The sequence below is a fragment of the Phacochoerus africanus genome, chromosome 10 (genome assembly GCF_016906955.1).
Source record: "Phacochoerus africanus isolate WHEZ1 chromosome 10, ROS_Pafr_v1, whole genome shotgun sequence".
NCBI classification, from domain to species: domain Eukaryota; kingdom Metazoa; phylum Chordata; class Mammalia; order Artiodactyla; family Suidae; genus Phacochoerus; species Phacochoerus africanus.
In genome coordinates, this window is record NC_062553.1 from 104896030 (window position 1) to 104915153 (window position 19124).

The following is a 19124-nucleotide window of genomic DNA, read 5'->3' on the forward strand; positions in this document are numbered from 1 at the left end:
GCTAAAGGGAAGCAAAACTAGAATTTGAACCCTAGCATTCTGATGCGAGAGTCTGTGCTTCTCACCACTCACTTGCTGCCTCTACTCACAAAGAGAAGATAGGGTTCTGTTCTCGGATAAATGCATATCTGGCAGGAAAAAGAGGTAACTAAATATTAATATTAGAACATTACAATATATAGTTTATGATATATAATAGAAGTTATACTAGAAGGATAAAAGGCACATTGCCAGAGTTCTCGTTGTGGCTCAGCGATAACGAACTTGGCTAGTATCCATGAGGATGTGGGTTCGATCCCTGGCCTCACTCGGCGGGTTAAGGATCTGATATTGTCCTGAGCTGCAGTGTAGGTCACAGACATGGCTTGGATCTGGCATTGCTGTGGTTGTGGCACAGGCTGGCAGCTACAGTTACGATTCTATTCCACTCCTAGCCTGGGAACTTCCATATGCCTCAGCTGCAGCCCTAAAAAGACCAAAAAAAAAAAAAAAAAGATTTCCATGGAACCTAAACGTGAGGTAACTAACCCAGCCTGTCTTGCTAGATGTGGGGACAGCTAAGCTGAGTCATGAGTGAGCAGGTATAAACTAGAGCAAAAATGGGGGTGCTTGGAGAGGAAAATGTTGCCAGGCAATGAAGGTGTATAATAAAGTTTGCCATGTCAGTCATTTTCGAGTATACAATCCAGTGGAATTGATTACATTCCCAGTGTTCTATGACCCTCTTGATTATCCATTTCCAGAACTTTCTCATCACCCTACACCGAAACTCTGTCCCCATTGAACAGTGGCTCCTCACCCTGCACTCCAGCAGCCCCTGGTATTTCCTGTTTTACTTTCTGTCTCTATGAATTTATCTACTGTGGATGTCTCATATGAGTGGATTCATGCAATATTTGTCCTTTCGTGTCTGGCTTATTTCATTTAGCATAGTATTTTCCAAGTTCATCCATCTTGTAGTATGTGTCAGAATTGCATTGCTTTTTAGGGCTGAATGATGCTCAGTTTTACGTATATGCCACATTTTGTTTATCCACTCACCTGCTGGAGGACATCTGGGTCTCTTACATCTTTTGACTTTATGAATGACCACAGCTGTGAACACTGGTGTGCAAGTATCTGTTTGAGTCCCTGCTTTCACTTCTTCTGGGTGTGCACCTAGGAGCGGAACTGCTGGGCTGTATGGTACATGTAGGGAAAGAGCATGAGGGAGGAGTGGGAAGAGGAGGAAGGTCTAGGAGGTGGCAGGGTCCAGATCATCATCATCTCTGTGTATCCTGCAGCCCAGCCCCTGGCAGGAAAAGAGAGCTGCTCGTGTGGAGAGAGCCGTGCAGTTGGCGTTGTTACACCCCTTTGCTGTGAAGCCCCATCATCTGGCTCTACTTACTTGCCAATGCTTTCTAGGTTTTTTAGGATGTGGTCCAAGGATGTCAGACATGTAAAGAAATTCACAGACATAAACAGAGTATAGGAGTTCCCATTGTGGCTCAGGTAAAGAACCTGACTAGTATCTATGAGGATGCAAGTTTGATCCTTGGCCTTGCTCAGTGGGTTAAGGATCTGGCATTGCCATAAGCTGAGGTGAAGGTTGCAGATGTGGCTTGAATCTGGCATTGCTATTACTGTGGCATAGGCCAGCAACTGCAGCTCCAATTCGACCCCTAGCCTGGGAACTTCCATATGCTATGGGTGCAGCCCTAAGAACTAAAAAAAAACAAAAAACAAAAAACAGCAGAATATAGAGCCAGAAGGAAGCTTGGACTTCTTTTGCTCTGCTCTCTCACTTTCCAGATGTGAGGGCAGAGAGGCCCAAGGAGATTAAGTGACTTGGCCAAGGCCACACAGCTGGTTAATGGCAGAACCAATAAAGGAAAGTTTTACTTCAAGAATATCACTCTCCACAATCACTCATGATGGAGCATAATATGTGAGAAAAAAGAATGTATACATGTATGCGTAACTGGGTCACCATGCTGTAAAGTAGAAAATTGGCAAGAACACTGTAAACCAGCTATAAGGGAAAAAAAATAAAAATAATTATAAAAAAAGAAAGAAAGGAAGAAAAAGCATTCCTAGCTCCTGGCAGTTAGGAGATTAAAGGCAATAAGTGATATTAAAAAAAAAAAAAAAAAGAGTATCACTCTCTTGCCTTCGGCTGCGGGATCTAATTTAAGACTCAACTTGCCTGTTGGTTCTATGCTTCTGTTCATCCTACAAGACCTTCTTCAAGCAACGCATTCTTTTTGTGGTCACCTCCTTTCCATGTGACACTCATTGCCTCCCTTCAGCCACTTTTTAGTGGATCTGTCCTCCTGTGATACTCACCAGCCATGTTGCCATTATCTGTTTTATTATCATTCTCTCCCACCAGACCTTGGAGTCAGAGGCTTCATTCTCTTCCATCTCTAAGCCCCTAGCATGAGGCTTAGCTTCATAAATATTTGTTGAATAAGTAATTTATTGAGTGTTTTTCAGTCAGATTATCCCATAAAATTCTTTATTAAGCATATCAAGGAGTTTTGAATCACAAGTACCAAAATTACTGTATTATCTAAATCATACCTCTCATGCCCCACTCTTATATACCTGCTTAAAAACAAATTCTCCATTGCTTTTTAAAAATTTTATTTTTTCTGTGTGTTATCTGCTTGAAACAAGTTTGTTTAGTCATTCATTTGAGTTCTTCATGAGCTCATTTATATGCATATTTCAGTGTAAAAAATAAGTTCTTTAAAGATAGCAAGTGCTCAATTTCAATATGTTACTGGAAATGTTGACTAGTGAAAATTGAGTTCAATGAAAAATTAAGATACACTTTAAAATATTCAGAAATTCTTATTTCCAAGTCTTTATAACATTGCTTGATAACGATAATGAGGAAGATTTTGTCTGTTATATGAAATAGATGTTAATAAGGGCTCAAGCATATTTACATTTATTACCTAATATTTCTTTTTCTTCTATTTCTGTTGCCCAAGCTCTTGTTTGACCCTGTGTTAGTATTCACCTGACCTTGTACAGCAATGGAACCATCTACCTGTGTCTGATTTCTTTTACTGTTCCAAGAGGTTATCTAGTACATTCTGAACAGATTAATTTTCTTCAGCTATTTACTTGATCATATTGCTAAAAAAAAAAAAAAAAAGTGCCATTATTGCCCATGGGTGAACAGGATTAGTCTTAATACCTCATCTAAAATTCAAGGCCTTCATGACCTGGCCCCATCTTATCTGGGATATTGTAGAGAATTGTGGTAGCTTCTAATACCACCTTTGTCATTGACAAACCCTTTGACTTGGAGAGAACACTTAGCCTGCCAGTGTCTCAGTTTTGTCCTTTGTAAAGTGGGGTCCCAGGGTCTCAGTCTCATAGATGATTATGAGATTAGAATGAATTTACATATAACGATCTGAGAGCAATGCCTAACCCACTGGCAGTTACTGTTATTATGAACCCTGTTGTCAGTACCCCATTCTCCCTTTGCTCAGACCCTCTGCGGAAGAGCCCCAGAGTGGGTTCAGCCTATAGTCATGTTAGTTTGTCATACAGAATAATTTGTTTTTTTTCTATTTAAATTAGTTATATAAAAATCAGAATATTTTATGTAAAAACCCAGATTCCTGACTGATCCGTAAAATTGTAAAACCTGGTAATGATAGATTGAGGATGAAAAGAAACTCATTTCTTCGGTCCCGCCTTCCCCTCATTCTGGGCCCACCTGTGCAGAGAATCATGGCCAGAGAAAGGCTCACAGCCACACCGCAGGGTCAGTTTAAACCAGGACCATGACCTTCCCAGCGCACCATACTTCCCAATTCCGTTCACTTTTCCACTCTCCTTATAACAGTTTCCCTTCTGAAACCTGTAACCTCCTATCCTTTCTTTCTGCGAAGGCTGCACAATCAGAGGAGAACTTCCACAGATTCTCACCATCACATCAACCCCTTTTGTAATGGCTGCTCGTGCTCTGCCTTCCTGCTTTTGGCCATAAATGTGCTCCCCTTGGAAGCCAGCTGCTCCTGCTGCATGCAGCTCAAGTACACTGCTATCCTAAGACTCCTCTCTTTCTCTTATATCATCCATACTTCTCTTGACACAATTATTCCCATCTTTTAAAAAACCTTCTCCTGTCTTAAAAAATGGAGATGTTTTCTTGATCCACTTCCTTTACCAGCTACATCTCTTTTCTAACACCCTTTCACAACAAAACTCGAAAGGGTTATTGCCAATTCCTTGCCTGAGTTCTCTCTTAAATGCAGTCTAAGCAGACTCCCCCCACCACCTCCACCCCTGCCCTCCCCCCCCCGCCCATTCCACCCAAATTCTCCCTTCTGGGTCCTGCACCCTCCATGGTGATAAATCCATTGGCCATGTCAATCTGGCAGCACCACCTGTCACAGATGGTCCTGCCTTTTTCTTGATGTACTTTCTTTACTTCGCTCCAGTACACCAGACTCTCGTTTTTTTCCTTCTCAGTCCTTTAGCTGGTTTTTCCTCTTCCTCTGACCACCTCATGTTCAAAGACCTAGGGCTCAGTTCTCAATCATCTTTGCTTCTTGGCCACCATGATTCCCTGGTTGGTTTTAGTCTAGTTTCCTGGCTTCAGATATCATCTATGTGCTAAGAACTCCAAATACGTATCTCCAGTTCCACTTTCAGCCCAGTGCCAAGACTCATGTCTATAATTGTTTACAGAGCTTCACTGTTGGATTGCTGAACTTCCCAAAAGGACATGTCCAAAGCCAGATTCTGGATCTCCACCCAAACACCCATTAAAAATCCCTTCCCTTCCTGCAGCCTTTCTCTTTTCATTTGGTAGCAACTTCATGCTTCTGATTCCTCAGGCCAGAAACCTTAGAGTCATCCCTGACCCTGTTCTTCTTGCATACCTTCCGTCTTCACACCTCATCCATCATGCCCATCAACAAGTAAGCCACTCTACCTTCAAACTATGTCCAGAATCTGGCCACTTGTCGACACCTCTGTTGTTATCAGGCTGGTCCCTGCCACCACCATTTCTCACCTGGTTCCCGCACAGCCTCCAAACTGGCCTTCTGGTTCTTACCCCCTATAACAGTCCATCCTTGAAACCATAGGTAGAGTCAGCCTGTCAGATTACAACACTTTTCTGCTCAAGGCTTGTCAGTGTCTCCCCATTTCACTGGGAATAAAAGCCAGAGGGTTTCAAATGGTCTCAAGCATCTAGCTGATCTGGACTGTTAGGGCTCTGAACTACTTACCAGCTGGCAGGCCCCGCGTGCCCCCTCATCCACACAGGCCTCCTCCTCATGTTTCTCTGCCAGGCCAGGTACACCCTGCTCCCATCCCCAGCCCCCAAGATACCTGCCAGGTAAAGACCTTATCACCTTGGAGTCTTTGCTCAAATGTTGCCTTTTGAATAAGACCGACTCACTATAGCACCCATTAACCAGAGGTGCTTTAGTCATGGCATATAACATCTTCTAAGATCCAATATAATTTACTCACTTATTAGGTTTAATATTTACCGTCTGTGTCCTCTGCAAGAACATAAGCTCTCCAAGAAAGCACCTAGGACAGTGTCTAAAACTTAGTAGACATTCAATAAATATTTGATAGTTATTTTCTTTTGCCAAAATATATTTTAGGTAGTTATTCTAGTGATTTAAACACGTTCTTCATTCCATGGATGTGGTTTTAATACTTGTGTATGCCTTGAAAAAAGTAATTGGTCGGGAAACCTAATGTATTTTTTTTTTAAAAAATAGATTAGGGTGTTTTAAAAAATATTTCTATTACAATTTTCATTTCTAAATTGAATTTCAAGTTTGGGGAAAAAACATAGTCGAATGGAATCATATTTGAAAAAGTGTAACTTGCTGATATGAAATGGTATACAAATGCTTTTACCTTTCCCAGAGCAGATGTATTGATAGAAGAGGATGAAGAAGAAATTTTATTCTTATGTTTTTTTGCCTTTGCTTTTATTTCTCTCATTGAACATAAATACCTCTTGAGTCTATGAGTAGCTGTATTAATACACTGCTTATGGAAAATAATGATAATAATTTTTAAAATCTCCTGTATATTTTTGTAGTAGATTTCAGAGTGTTTTATTTTACAGGAAACTATAGCATGCTTAGAATATAGATTGTAAAATTATACGAGACTAGCTTTTTTAAAATTTATTTTTTTAATTTTTAGATATTTTGAATTTTTACACATAAGGCAATGCAGTATCTAGAAGTACCTCTATAAATATTTAAATATTATATAGTGGATCTTTTTGTAAGAAGATTTTCAGTGTATATCTTTGCACCCTGCAGGAAACGCCAGTCCTCGATACATCCGTTGCACAACGTACTGTTTTCCATGCACTTCAGATATGGCCAAGCAGGCCCAGATTCCATTAGCTGCCATCATCAAACCCTTTGCCACGATTCCTTCAAATGAGGTAAGAATGATGAAAAAATTGCAATGCAGTATGATATCAATCCTCAAATCCTTCTTTCATCATTTCCCTGTGCATTATTTTATATTGTAAACAGAAAGTGGAGTATATCTAATACGAAAAATATGTAGTTATCCAATTCATTTAAGTAAACTATGTATTTTGGCATCCTGTATGCCAAACACTGATGGGCTGGGTCACTTTTTGGCCTGTTGTAATAATGCACATATGCAGGAAATAGGGAATGTCACATAATAGCAAATACCCAAGACCTCTTGTGAGGCCCTGATGGCCTAGTTCAGGGCCCCAGCATCAAGGTGCTCTGGTAAAGGAGGATAGTAGAGCCTACAGCCCTTGGTCTTAACTACATCTGCTTTAATAATCACTAGGCCAGGATGCTCATAAACTCCTCTTTAAAGTCAGCATGAAGTAGATAACTCTGTATCTTTCAAATGGGAAAGATGTACCTAATTTAGAGTTAAGTGGGGAAAAAAGATAAGTAGTGTTTATTTAAGATTCCTGATATTAGGATGCTGTTAGTGGTTACTGTGATCAGGATACCCACTCTCTGCAGATGCCATTCCTCCTTTTGATGCCCGCGACTGGTGGATACCCACGTGCACACAGAGGCAGGCACAAGGTGCCACAGCAGAGCTGGTCAGAGGGGAGGTGAAGAAAAGCCTTACTTTTGGCTGGAGCTTTGTAACTGCCTAGCAGTGGTCCAGTGAGTTAGGCTGACCCTAGATTCCTTTGGCTCACAGAAGCTGAAGCCCAAATTCTCTGCCTACTTTAAACCTGACCTTGGCTCAGAGGAGCCTGAGAGGTCACTGATCTGATGTGCACCTAGTAGCCCCTGAACAAGAGGCAAGCATATTTAAGAAAGAAAATATTTGTACCCTTCCTTGGGTCCACCACACCTGCTGGGGTCGGGAGTAGAGTGGCCTGTGATGGAGAGGGGGCCTGCTTTACATCCTCCCAGGGAGAGAGGAAAGAGGAGACAGACGGTGTCCCTGTGGGCAGCGGCTTTCATTCCCTTTGAAATGTTCATTCACTTTTTATGAGTGGTAGCAGAATGCTGCCATGCCTTCTCTTTTGGAGGACAGGAAACTGGTCATAGAAGAGGCACTGGGCTATTCCTAGAAGCCAGTCTTACATGTAGTTTGGTCTCATATTTGTATACTCAGGGGAGTTCATGTTGTGGCTCAGTGGGTTAAGAACCTGACTGGTATCCATGAGGATGCAGGTTTGATCCTTGGCCTTGCTCAGTGGGTTAAGGATCCGGCATTGCATGAGCTGTGGTGTAGGTCACAGAGATGGTTCGGATCCTGTGTTGCTGTGGCTGTGGTGTAGGCCGGCAGCTGTAACTCCAATTCGACCCCTAGCCTGGGGACTTCCATATGCTGTGGGTTCTCCCCTAAAAAGGCAAAAAAGAAGAAACCCCAAAAACAAACAAAAAAACCACAGTCAGTACTTACTTTTCTATTTTAAGCGTGGTAGGATGTTCCCAGAAATTTAATATACTGCTCATAAACTTCTCTTTAAAATGTCTATACTTATAAGTAGACCCAAATGTAATGACAAAGAGAGCCATGCTGTATATGATGTATGTGTGTTAAACAGTTAACTACAAGTCTATTCTCCAAGTCCATGATTTTCTTTTCTGTGGAAAGGTTCATTTGTGCTGTATATTAGATACCAGATATGAGTGATATCATATAGTATTTGTCTTTCTCTTTCTGATTAACAATGAGATCCTGCTCTGTAGCACTGAGAACTGTGTCTAAAAAGAAAAAAAAAAAGAAAAAAAGGTTAACTAGCTGTTTTAACTAGCTACTTTTCAAAATTTTATTATGAAACTTTTCAAACATACAGAAAATCTGAAAGAATTTTCTATATACATGACACCTAGATTCTGCCACTAACATTTAACTGTACTTGTTTTATCATGTGTTGATCCGTCTAGCCATCAATCCATCTTCTTTATGCATTTCAAAGTAATTGCAGGTATCAGTACACTTCCCCCTGAATGCTCCATCATGCATATTAGCCAGAGTTCAGTATTTGATTATAGATTATTTTTCTGTCTGAGGCAAAATTCATTTACATATCTATATTAAACATTTTTCTGAATTTTGACAAGTGCATACACCTGTGTAACCCAACCCCCATCAAGATATGCAACATCACAGCCAACCTAGGAAGTCATCTCACGCTCCTTCCCCAGTCAACCTCCTACCTCTTTGCACAACCTACCTCTTCTGACAACCATTGTTGTGATTTTTTTTCACCATTGGTTTGTTTTGCCTATTTTAGGTCTTCATAAAAATAAACTTCTAAAGTGAGAATTCTTTTGTGTAGGTTTCTCTCACTCAGCATAATGTTTCAGAGAGTCATTGCATTGCTGCACATGTCACAGTGGTTTGTTCCCTTTGCATTATGTGGATATGCTAGTTGTTGATCTGCCCTTTTACTGATAGACCTCTGGGCTGTTTCTACATTTTGGCTTTTGGTGAAGAAAGCATCTTCTTCTTTCTCTAAATACTATAAATACTCTAGTACAAGTCTTTCTAGGGACATGTATTCATTTCTCTTAGATTAATACCTGTGAGTGGATTGCTGGCTAATAGGGTACAGGCTTATTTAGTGTTATAAGAAACTTCCAGACCATTTTCCGAAGTGGTTGTATGGTTTTACAGTCATTCAGCATCGTGTCAGAGTTCCAGCTGTTTTACATCCTCTCTAACCTTTGGTATTGTCGTCTTTTTAATTTTAGCAGTTCTGATGGCTGTGTAGTAGTATTCACGAGATATCTTTTTTATTTCAATTATTGACCCTTGGAACAAAATTTAAATTAAATAGTGGATAATGTCACACCCATATACAGACTACCATCATTGACAAATATTAATATTTTGTCATATTGGCTTAAGATCATTTTCTGAGAATTAAAACTTTATAGCTGCATAGGAAGTCTCCTCTAATCAAGCCATTCTTCTCTCTCCTGGCCCCCAACTCCAGGCACAAATACTAATCAATTTGATGTGCATCCTCCTATATGTGATTTTACATATTGACTTCACATGCATGTATCCATAACAATATGTAGCATTATTTTTTGCTTTTTAATGAATCAATTACTTTTTTTTGTCTTTTTGCCATTTCTTGGGCCACTCCCGTGGCATATGGAGGTTCCTGGGCTAGGGGTCGAATTGGAGCTGTAGCTGCCAGCCTACACCACAGCTCACAGCAATGCTGGATCCTTAACCCATTGAGCAAGGCCAGGGATCAAACCCGCAACCTCATGGTTCCTAGTCAGATTCGTTAACCACTGAGCCACAACGGGAGCTCTGAATCAATTACTTTTAAATAAGTAAAATATAAACTTTCAAATGATGAAAAGGATACACAATGAAAAATATCCCTTCCTACCCCTCCATCCTTACTTATAGTTTTTACCTGTTCTTTGTGATGCCTTCTGGAAATAAATATGTATATACCAGCAAATAAATATCCATCCGTAAAAAAAAAATCTAAATGATAGGATAACATACACATTATTCGGCACTTTGTTTTTTTCAGTTAATATGTCTGGCACTCCATTCATGTTGCTACCTAAGCGCTGCCTCATTCTTTGTAACAGCTGTGTAGCATGGTATATTAATAAGACAAACGTTGTTGTTAACTGTCTGTGACAATTTTAAGTTGCACACAGATTTTGGAAATGTGAAAATTTAAAAACATGAATCTGAAATTGAAGGGAAGTAATAGTAACATAAATGTGCCTGGAAGAAGGCCTTCCCCCAGGGGCATGGTATTGCTGCAGCTCTACCTCATTCTACCTCACTGGTTCCCATGCTGTGTGAATCTTTCTACAGTAATCTTTTCATAACCAGAAGATGGCGGTTCCACCTTTAAAGAAATCTAGGCAGTAACTTTCTTGTGTATCAGTATATGGGGTGTATGTTCCTGGGCAGGGTTATCTTGAGTCCATCTTGTTCATGGCAATGAATTTGCAATTGTCAGCTACATGCTAGCAAAAACCTTTCCCTCCTGCCCCTCCCCATGAGATGCGAGATCTGGGTCAAGCATGCATGGAACAGAACAAAACTCAACAGTTCTTCAGATCCCAAACCAGAGTGTATAATCATCTTGTTATCACCATTTCGTATTAACAATGAAATTATTTAGTAATGTGCAAATCCTGATACTTAGTTTTTTGGTTGAAAGAAGGTGTCAAATGTTAGTCCAGGCCTCCCCAAATGTGTATACACATTTCATACACAACACTGAATGTGTATGCTTTCTATCTTCCAAGGTTGTTTGATCTAACTAAATACTACCTCCTCACCAGCACAAGGTTTTCCTTCAAGTGAAACTTATGCTACATTTTAGGTTTTATGCTTTCCAAAGTAATAAGCAGATGAGTTTAGAGTGATGGCTTATTTTTAGAATCTGTTTTAGGGTGAAGCTCTACTCGAGAAAATAACATGCTCTAGTCTTTCAGTGTTGCTTATAGACTCTGCATGCTGACCAGCTAAATCTATTTTCTCTATTTAGGCTCTCCTTACCCAAGCCCTTCCTTTCTTCTTAGACCTTCAAGAATAGGATTATTCAATTATTTTTACATATTTATATTTTAAAATATATATAATTGAGGTATAATTGATGAATGAAATTGCAAGATATTTAATGGATACATTGTATTTAAGGATTACTGTCACTTATATAGCAGTGTCTCCTGGGTTGAATGAAGACATTCTCTATTTTAAAAAATACTTTACTTTTCCTTATTGAAATAGACATAGAGATGAAAAAAATGTAAAGGGATACTAAAACATCAGGAAGAAGTTCCTAAAAGTTGTGCCCTCAAAAAAGTTGCCTTCTGGGAGTTCCCATGCCTGCTCAGTGGTAACAAACCTGACTAGTATCCATGAGGACACAGGTTCAATCCCTGGCCTCACTCAGTGGATTAAGGATCTGGCATTGCCGTGAGCTGTGGTGTAGGTCACAGATGTGGCTCGGATCTGGCCTTGCTGTGGCTGTGGTGTAGGCCAGCAGCTGTAGCTCTGATTCGACCCCTAGCCTGGGAACTTACATATGCCACAGATGTGGCCTTAAAAAGCAAAAAAATAAAAATAAAAACAAACAGACAAACAAAAAGTTGCCTTCCTCTTTGGTCATTTAACTGAGCCTGACCTGGAGAGTCACCAGCATTAGGGAACCATCACTGCCCACCTCACCGGCTGGATGGGCAGACTCTTCTATTGTGGTTTCCTTGACACCCTCTTGATATTATTTCCTACCTCACAGACATGGAGCATTTCAATTCCCTTTGTTGTCTTCCTGACTTATAATCTTGGGGTTCATTAAGGCTTGGACTTAAGGTCTCATCTTTTTCTTCCATCTCCTGTCCCCTCAAGACTAAGTGTCATCCGTAACAGCTACTAGAGTTACCGTCAGTAATTCTCATCAAGAATAATAATAGTCAACACTTAGAGAACACTCAGTGAGCGCATTCCCAAGTTTTTAAATGTATATTCATTTATTTAATCCTCACACCAACCTCTTTATTATTCTGTTTTAGATATAAGGAAACTGAGGCAGAATTAGCTAACTGGTGAAGGCCAAAGGCTACTAAGTAGCAGAGCTAGGATTCCGAGCCAGGCAGTCAGAACTGGAGTCCTTCACCATAAATCACTATCCTGGTGCTCCCTCATTCATTCAGCCCAAGTTCACCTATTCAAATTCTTTTCTGAACCTTCTCCTTGGGTACCTCATAGAAACCTCACACTTAACGTATTCAAAACTGAATTTCTGATCTCTGCTCCCAAAACCTGTTCATCCTTCATATGCATGAATGGCACTGTCAGGTTCATCTGCTCTGCACTCTCTCTCTCTGCCCTTGCTTACACACAACAAGGATTTGGAGTGCCGGCTGAGAAGTAGCACTGGGATAGAGCCAGTGGGCTTTGTCACACAAGGATGGAGGCAGGGAATCTCTCCAGGCAGGAGCAATCAGTTCAGGATGGGAGCAGTTCTGGGTCGAAGGGAATTTCCCCTCAAACTGATGCCTTAGTATAACAGCTCTTTTAATGAGCCATTCTGGTCTCTTGCCCCAGTGAAAAATGCTCCTGCCAGTTGCACTGGAGAGTCAGGTGGCAATTTACAGCAAGTTTTATTTATGCCCTCAGAGAGAGCAGGCCACCCGGGGTAGGGACTGGAGCTGGCTGCACCTGGGTCCTTCCTTATATTCCTATATCTCGGACCTGTTTGGGGACCCCTATTCTCTAATTTCCTATCCCAACCCCCCCTGCATGCGTGAGTGCGGTAAGGTGGCATGTTTGGATCCTCTGATTGGTTTCAGGCAAGGATGCCTTATTTGCATGGGAAAAGTTTCCAGGGAGATGCTCCAAAGAGCATTCCTCTGGTATCTGCGTTTGTCTTCATTGTTTGATCTCAAGCCTCCTGTTTTTGGTAAAGATAAATGGCCTGTTTTGAATCACCCCAGGTCAGAGTACTTATCCTATCCTACCTAATAGCACTATCATTTATTTAACTGCTCAAGCCAGAAGCCCCAAGCTAAGCAATTATAACTAATCATAAGAAATAAGGGACACACTGATTTTTTGATATTTGTAACCTATAATCAAGGAAATAAGTTTTAAAGAATGTTCCTTGAAGGTAAATGGATTACACAAGTACTGTTATTCTCCCCATGAATAGCGTTTTAATTTATTTTCCTCTACAATAAATGACATGCTTATTTTTAGATATAGTAAAACTTTAGCATTTTATTCCTTAACATTGCCACCATTACTGCGATCTTAAAAACCATATCCTTCAAGATATCCTGATTTGGCATATATCGAAAGGATTTATTTAGTACAGTTTTTTTTTTTTTAAGTCGTTCTATTGTTTGACAGAACCTTTAAAGCATGTCATTGTGTTAGCAACGGACTATAAAAATAAACCTAACCCAAGCAGTTATGATCCCAGAATGTTCCCTGTGAGCATTTGCTTTGGAGATGTATGTGCTTTCCAAGGGCATATCGATGTCGTCTTTGTTTAATAGTTCATGTTCCTTACCATAAATTTTAACTTTTTTGGTATGTACTTTAGGTAAAACCCATTGCCATATTTAATATAATTAACTATGAGATATTTATTCTGCAAAAGTAATCGGTTGGTTATCTTGTCAGCTCTTCTGCTTAGTAACCTGTGATTTTATTTTTGATGCTGTATTTTCAGACTGAGGTAGGTATATTATAAATTTCCAGGGCAAAGGATTACTGATTATCCTTAATTTTGCGTTTCCTTTAAAATAGCAAATCTTTACATTTCGGACAAGCATGTACATCATCCAATCATCCATGAAATTAAGTTAACTTTACCTCTAAACCAGATGGCAGAAGCTTTTACTCCATTTGTGAATAGATTCAAGAATATTTGGGGGGTTTTTTAGATATTAAAGGATGTAATAGTCAAAATAATTTCCTTTCTTAGTGAATTTGTTTAGTCAGATAAACTTTGATCCAAGACTTTAAACTTCACCTGCTTTATAATCCCCTACTAGGTCTGTAGAAACTGAGCTGGACTTTAGGGACACGCCAAAACCAAGAGCAGTTATTCTTGTCTGGAACTTGTAGAAAATCTGCTAGTGCACAGGTGATTTTTGTACAACGTGAAAAAGGCTCTGATGGGAATAACGTCATTCTTTGGAGTTTAGGTTCAGGCAGATTTTGCCTTATTTATGAGTTAATGAATGGAGAAGTTTCTGTTGTTATTAAATATTGTTTAAATTATTTTTTCTTGATGATTGTTCATGATAGATTTGGTGGATATGGAGAAGATGCCACTGGAAAGAAAAAGGGATGGGATGTCAGTGAACTGACAGATGGGGTTAACAAAAAAGGAAAAGACTGGCAGAATAACCCAACACCAACACATTACGTCCACATCCATCACTTGCAGCAGGGATTGCTTGGTCATGCATTTGACTCAAGCCAGTCAGTCGATTGGCGTGAGTTGGGAATGTTTCCGCTGCTGTTTAATCCATCAAAGGAAGAAAATTCTGCCTCACTGTAGTATTTTGTCTGTGTGTCAACTTTTTTTTAAAGAAGATAGTAGCTTGTGAAATAGGTGTTATCCAAGTTTTATAGACGTAGAAGTTCTAAAGTCATACTAGCTAATAAGCAATGCTGCTGGAACTCGAGATTCCAGAGTCTAAATTCTTTCAGCAACATTTGGCTGTAAACGAGCTTGTTGAGGTTTTATTTGGTTAAATACATAAAATAGCATTCCTTTTTTCCTGTTGGCAATAGTGTTAGGAATGGTGCTTTTACTTCTGCAAACTTTTGAGTTATCTTAACATGTCCACCTTAGACCTCTTTTAAGTCTTTTGACTTAGTACTTGAAGGCAAAGACCATCCAAAATCTGCCAGTGGGCTGAGCGTATAGTAGAGATCTTGGTTGAATAAATGCACTTTCCTGAGGGATTTATAGACAGAAGACAAAGACAAAACTATGGAACAGTGGTTGATTTCTAGGTATTTTAGGCTTCTAACAAACTCTGTGGATAAAGAAAAAAAAATTTGAGAGATAGTACCTATACTCTATCATGTGTTAATTAATGAATAAACATATCAGTCTATTCTGTCACATTAATGAGAGGTTGTATTCTGTTATAAAGAGCAGAACAACAAAACAATTAGGAAGAATTTTTGATCACATAAAGATCTTTTAGAAACCAGTAAAAATTGACTACTTTCTCCAAAGCACAATAGATGGTAGCCAATAGATGGAACACTGGGTCAGGAGCCAAGAAATGACTTTAGGTCTCCACTGTGTTTTGCATTGTGACCTTGGACTTCCATTCCCAAGAGTGAGAATTCTGGCTCTGATGTTCTATAAATCTAGAAGCCTACCAATATCTACTTTACTTTTCCACTCTTTATTGGGCTTTCAGCATGGATTACCATGTATTTGTCACTTATCTTCTACGTTATTAGAAATTCAGTGAACTGAGAGTTCCCTTGTGGGACAGTGGGTTGAGAATCTGGTGTTGTCACTGCAACAGCTTGGGTCACTCCTGTGGTATGAGTTTGATTCCTGGCCAGGAACTTCCATAGGCCACAGCACAGCCAAAAAAATAAAAGAAAAAAAAAATTCATGTGAACATATTGCCCAACCCAACCCAAAGTGGTTTCATTTATATTATGCTTTTAGTATAAGAATATGTAGTATATCATTCACTTAAAAAGCAAGTGAAGATTGTGAGATGATGCATTTTTAAGTATAGCCCTAATTTAGCTAGCTTTAGTAATAAATATGCTCTGAAATGAAAGCGATTACTGCATAATATTATGTCTTTTAAAGAACTTAAAGAATACACAAATTATTTTAAATGAAAGCTTCAAAAGCCTGGATCTATTTTTTAATATATGCATTATAATCCTAAATTGTTTGCTTTAATGCAATATTTTTAATGTATTAACATAAAAACTTGGAAAAGTAAAATGCATGTACTCACGAAGAAATAGAATTATGAACATCACATTTAAAATACTTCATGTATGAAGTTACTTTAGAAACTAAATCTTATCCCTTAAGGATTTTGGCCACTGTTTATGTAGTGCTGTGAAAAAAGAACCATGAAAACGTTTGGCAGCTGAGGAACAGAATGTTTTCCCCTTTTAGAATGGTGTTAGAGCAGACTACAGGGAGAGTCACATTTGTCAGGGCAAAGGTTGCTGGAATTCTATTTTAAGTTACAGTTTAAAAGTCAAATGCACCATGCTTATTTTTCGATCACAAAATTATTCATGGAAATCTTTCTTTTTATATTAAATGAGGATAACTTCAGGAGAAACAAGAATGAGAAAGAAAACATTCTTTCTTGGTTTTAATCTTCATTGAATCAAAGTGTGGGTTTTATGCCCCTCAGTGCCTGGCACGTCCACATAACACAGGTGCCGGAAGACCAGGCTCCCTGGACAGAGAACGCTGGGCATCTGTGAGGGGCCGCCTTGGGAGAGGAAGTATTTTAGAGCCTCTGCCTATCATTTTCATCAATTCTAAGGCTCATATTGTAACATCTCCAAAATAGGGCTATATCTTACTAGCAGTGATTTCTTGGCATTGAATTGGAAACTTTGCTGGGATTTTAGAATCAGTAAAATATGCAGTCTATACTCTGCCTCATGATTCCTAATGTCAGATTTTGTGGGTATTTAGATAATACAGGGACTTAAAAGTTATGCAGTCATGTGTCCCCTCATTGATCAAGTATGAGGGTCAAAATAGTAAAGATTTTTCTTTGAAAGTTTCCTAAGCAACAAGTTCTCACTGAATGAAAAGCTAAGAGAATGTAATAAAGTCCTGTTTTTAAGGAAGGAAGAGAAAGCTCTATGCAGACCTGTAATTTGGAATTTTTTCATGGAATGTTTGAAAATGGCACTCGAGTTTGTCTGGTATATGCGTGTTTTGGGGAGCAATTCTTTGTCAGGAGGTGGACATCCTTAGGGGTAAGGTGGGACGGCAGGAACGAGCGTCCAGTGAGGTTGGGAGCACAAACGGACTCTACCGCTTCTAGCGACGGGACCTTGCTTAACATTTTTGAATCTCCTTTCTCTCATGAAATTATAACACCACTTCACTCTGTTGGGGAGATGGCTCGGATGGTCAGTGTTGGAAAGTGAGACACATGAACACGGGGAGATCTCGACAGGGCTCTTCTGCAGAAGGGCGGGGGTACTTAAAAAGCACACGCAGAGAAGAAAAGACCCTTCCTATTTATCCCTAACGTGAGTGATGTACATGTCCCCTTCCCATTGGTCAGGTCGGGGCATATGTTCTTCTCGGTTGGCTAATTTGAAACAAATTGTTACTGGGAGAAGAGGGGGAGGGGGTCGCAGGAAGGCGTTTCAGCTGAAACCAGAGTAAAATGGAGTAACTAAGATTTCCTTTGATAGAAAAGACATTATGTTACTTTCCACAACCCTTAGTTGTTTAAAAATAAAATAAGCCGGGCTAAGAAATGATGTCTGTATCATTAACGTTATGTTTATTTGCTGTACAACATTAAATTCCTCTATGGAAAAATTTAATCCAACAGTCATTGATTTGGGGTGTCTCCAATATACGAAAAAGAGAAGGATGAAAATGACAGTAGCTTAAATTTACCTGAAGTATATACAGCTAAGAGGGATATTACTATCTAGCTACATATCCTACATAAGAAGGAGCCAACTGGGAGTTCCCACTGTGGCACAACAGTAATGAATCTGACTAGTATCCACGAGGATGTGGGTTCAGTCCCTTGCCTCACTCAGTGGGTTAAGGATCCTGCGGTGGGTGAGCTGTGGTGTCGTTCGTAGACGCAGCTTGGATCCCATGTGGCTCTGGCTGTGGCTGTGGCTGTGGCTGGCAGCTGTAGCTCTGATTCGACCCCTAGCCTGAGAACTTCCATATGCCAAGGGTGCGACCCTAAAAAGTAGAGAGAGGAAAAAAAAGGAAGAAGGAGGAAACTGAGTGGAGGCCACAATTTATATTCATGTGAAAGGGAAAGAGTTAGCTGCTCATTTACATTTTTAAAAAAGAAATGTTGTATGATCCTTGTCATTTGATATTATATCACTACTTTCTGTTGTTTTTTTTTTTAAATGATAAACACCTACCATTATGTAAACATTTTTATAGCTTTTGTGTTTTCATAAGATGCCTCATCGGCATTTCCTAGAATAATTTTCCCTCATCCCCTACATGTTGTTCTGGCCTTTTTGCCTAGTTAATTCCCATACACCTTTTAGATTTCAGTTCGGAGTCACCTCCTCAGAAGAGCTTTCTAGAATACTCCACATTATACTCCCTGGAGTTCTCCTTATACCATGGCTCATAGTTTGCAATTTTGTATTTGTGTATTGGATTGCTGTCTTTCTCCCCCTAGGTTCCATGAGGGCAGCAACTACCTGTAATTTTTCCTCACTACTTCATTCCCAAGACCTAAAACAGTTTTTGGAACATTTCTGGGCTAAATAAATGTTTATTATGATATTTTCATTCTACATTATGATTTATATATGAAGTAAATTAGAATTTGGAAGCCAAGTAATTTGATAAGATTTTCACATAGGAATCTATGCTCAAACACTTACCAAGCATGTACTTTATGTAGAAATGGCTGCATTTGACACCGAGCAATGTTCCAAGGTGATTTTAAAAGGAGCTGATAGTCGAGGAGCTAAACTAGAGTTAGGACTGCATTTTGGAGTCATCTCCACCCAGGCATCTGATATTTACTTGAATTTCTGTGTTTCTGTATCAAAGAAAATGCTTTGTTTCACATAGGTATGTTCTTGAAATAGCCATTTTGGGGTTCACTGCAAATGACCCTTGCTTTTAGTGTTGCTGGCAGACAGAAACAGTTGTGCTGACAAAAATAACAGTTGCTTAAAGAATTTCCTGGACAGTAAAATTGTTCATAAGTTTAGCTTAGGTTTCACTTTATTCTCCTCTCCAGTTTTTTTTTTTCTTTCAATATCATCTCACTATAAAGTGAAGATATAGAGTGTATGCGTTTGTATTTATGAGAGGGGAGAGGATATATGAGACTTTTTTTTTTTTTTTAAAGGATTTGAAATTCCTGCTGTGATGCAGTGGGTTAAGAATCCAACTGCAGTGGCTCCAGTCACTGTGG

General features: G+C 39.4%; 1 protein-coding gene across 1 annotated transcript in view; it reads left to right on the forward strand.

The window, feature by feature from the left end:
• Positions 1-19124, forward strand: part of SEC24D (SEC24 homolog D, COPII coat complex component) — a 121352-nt gene that overhangs the window by 41463 nt on the left and 60765 nt on the right. The window contains exon 8 of the mRNA XM_047799694.1: positions 6306-6433. Within this exon, the coding sequence (XP_047655650.1) occupies positions 6306-6433 (128 nt within the window). The remainder of the gene's footprint in view (positions 1-6305; positions 6434-19124) is intronic.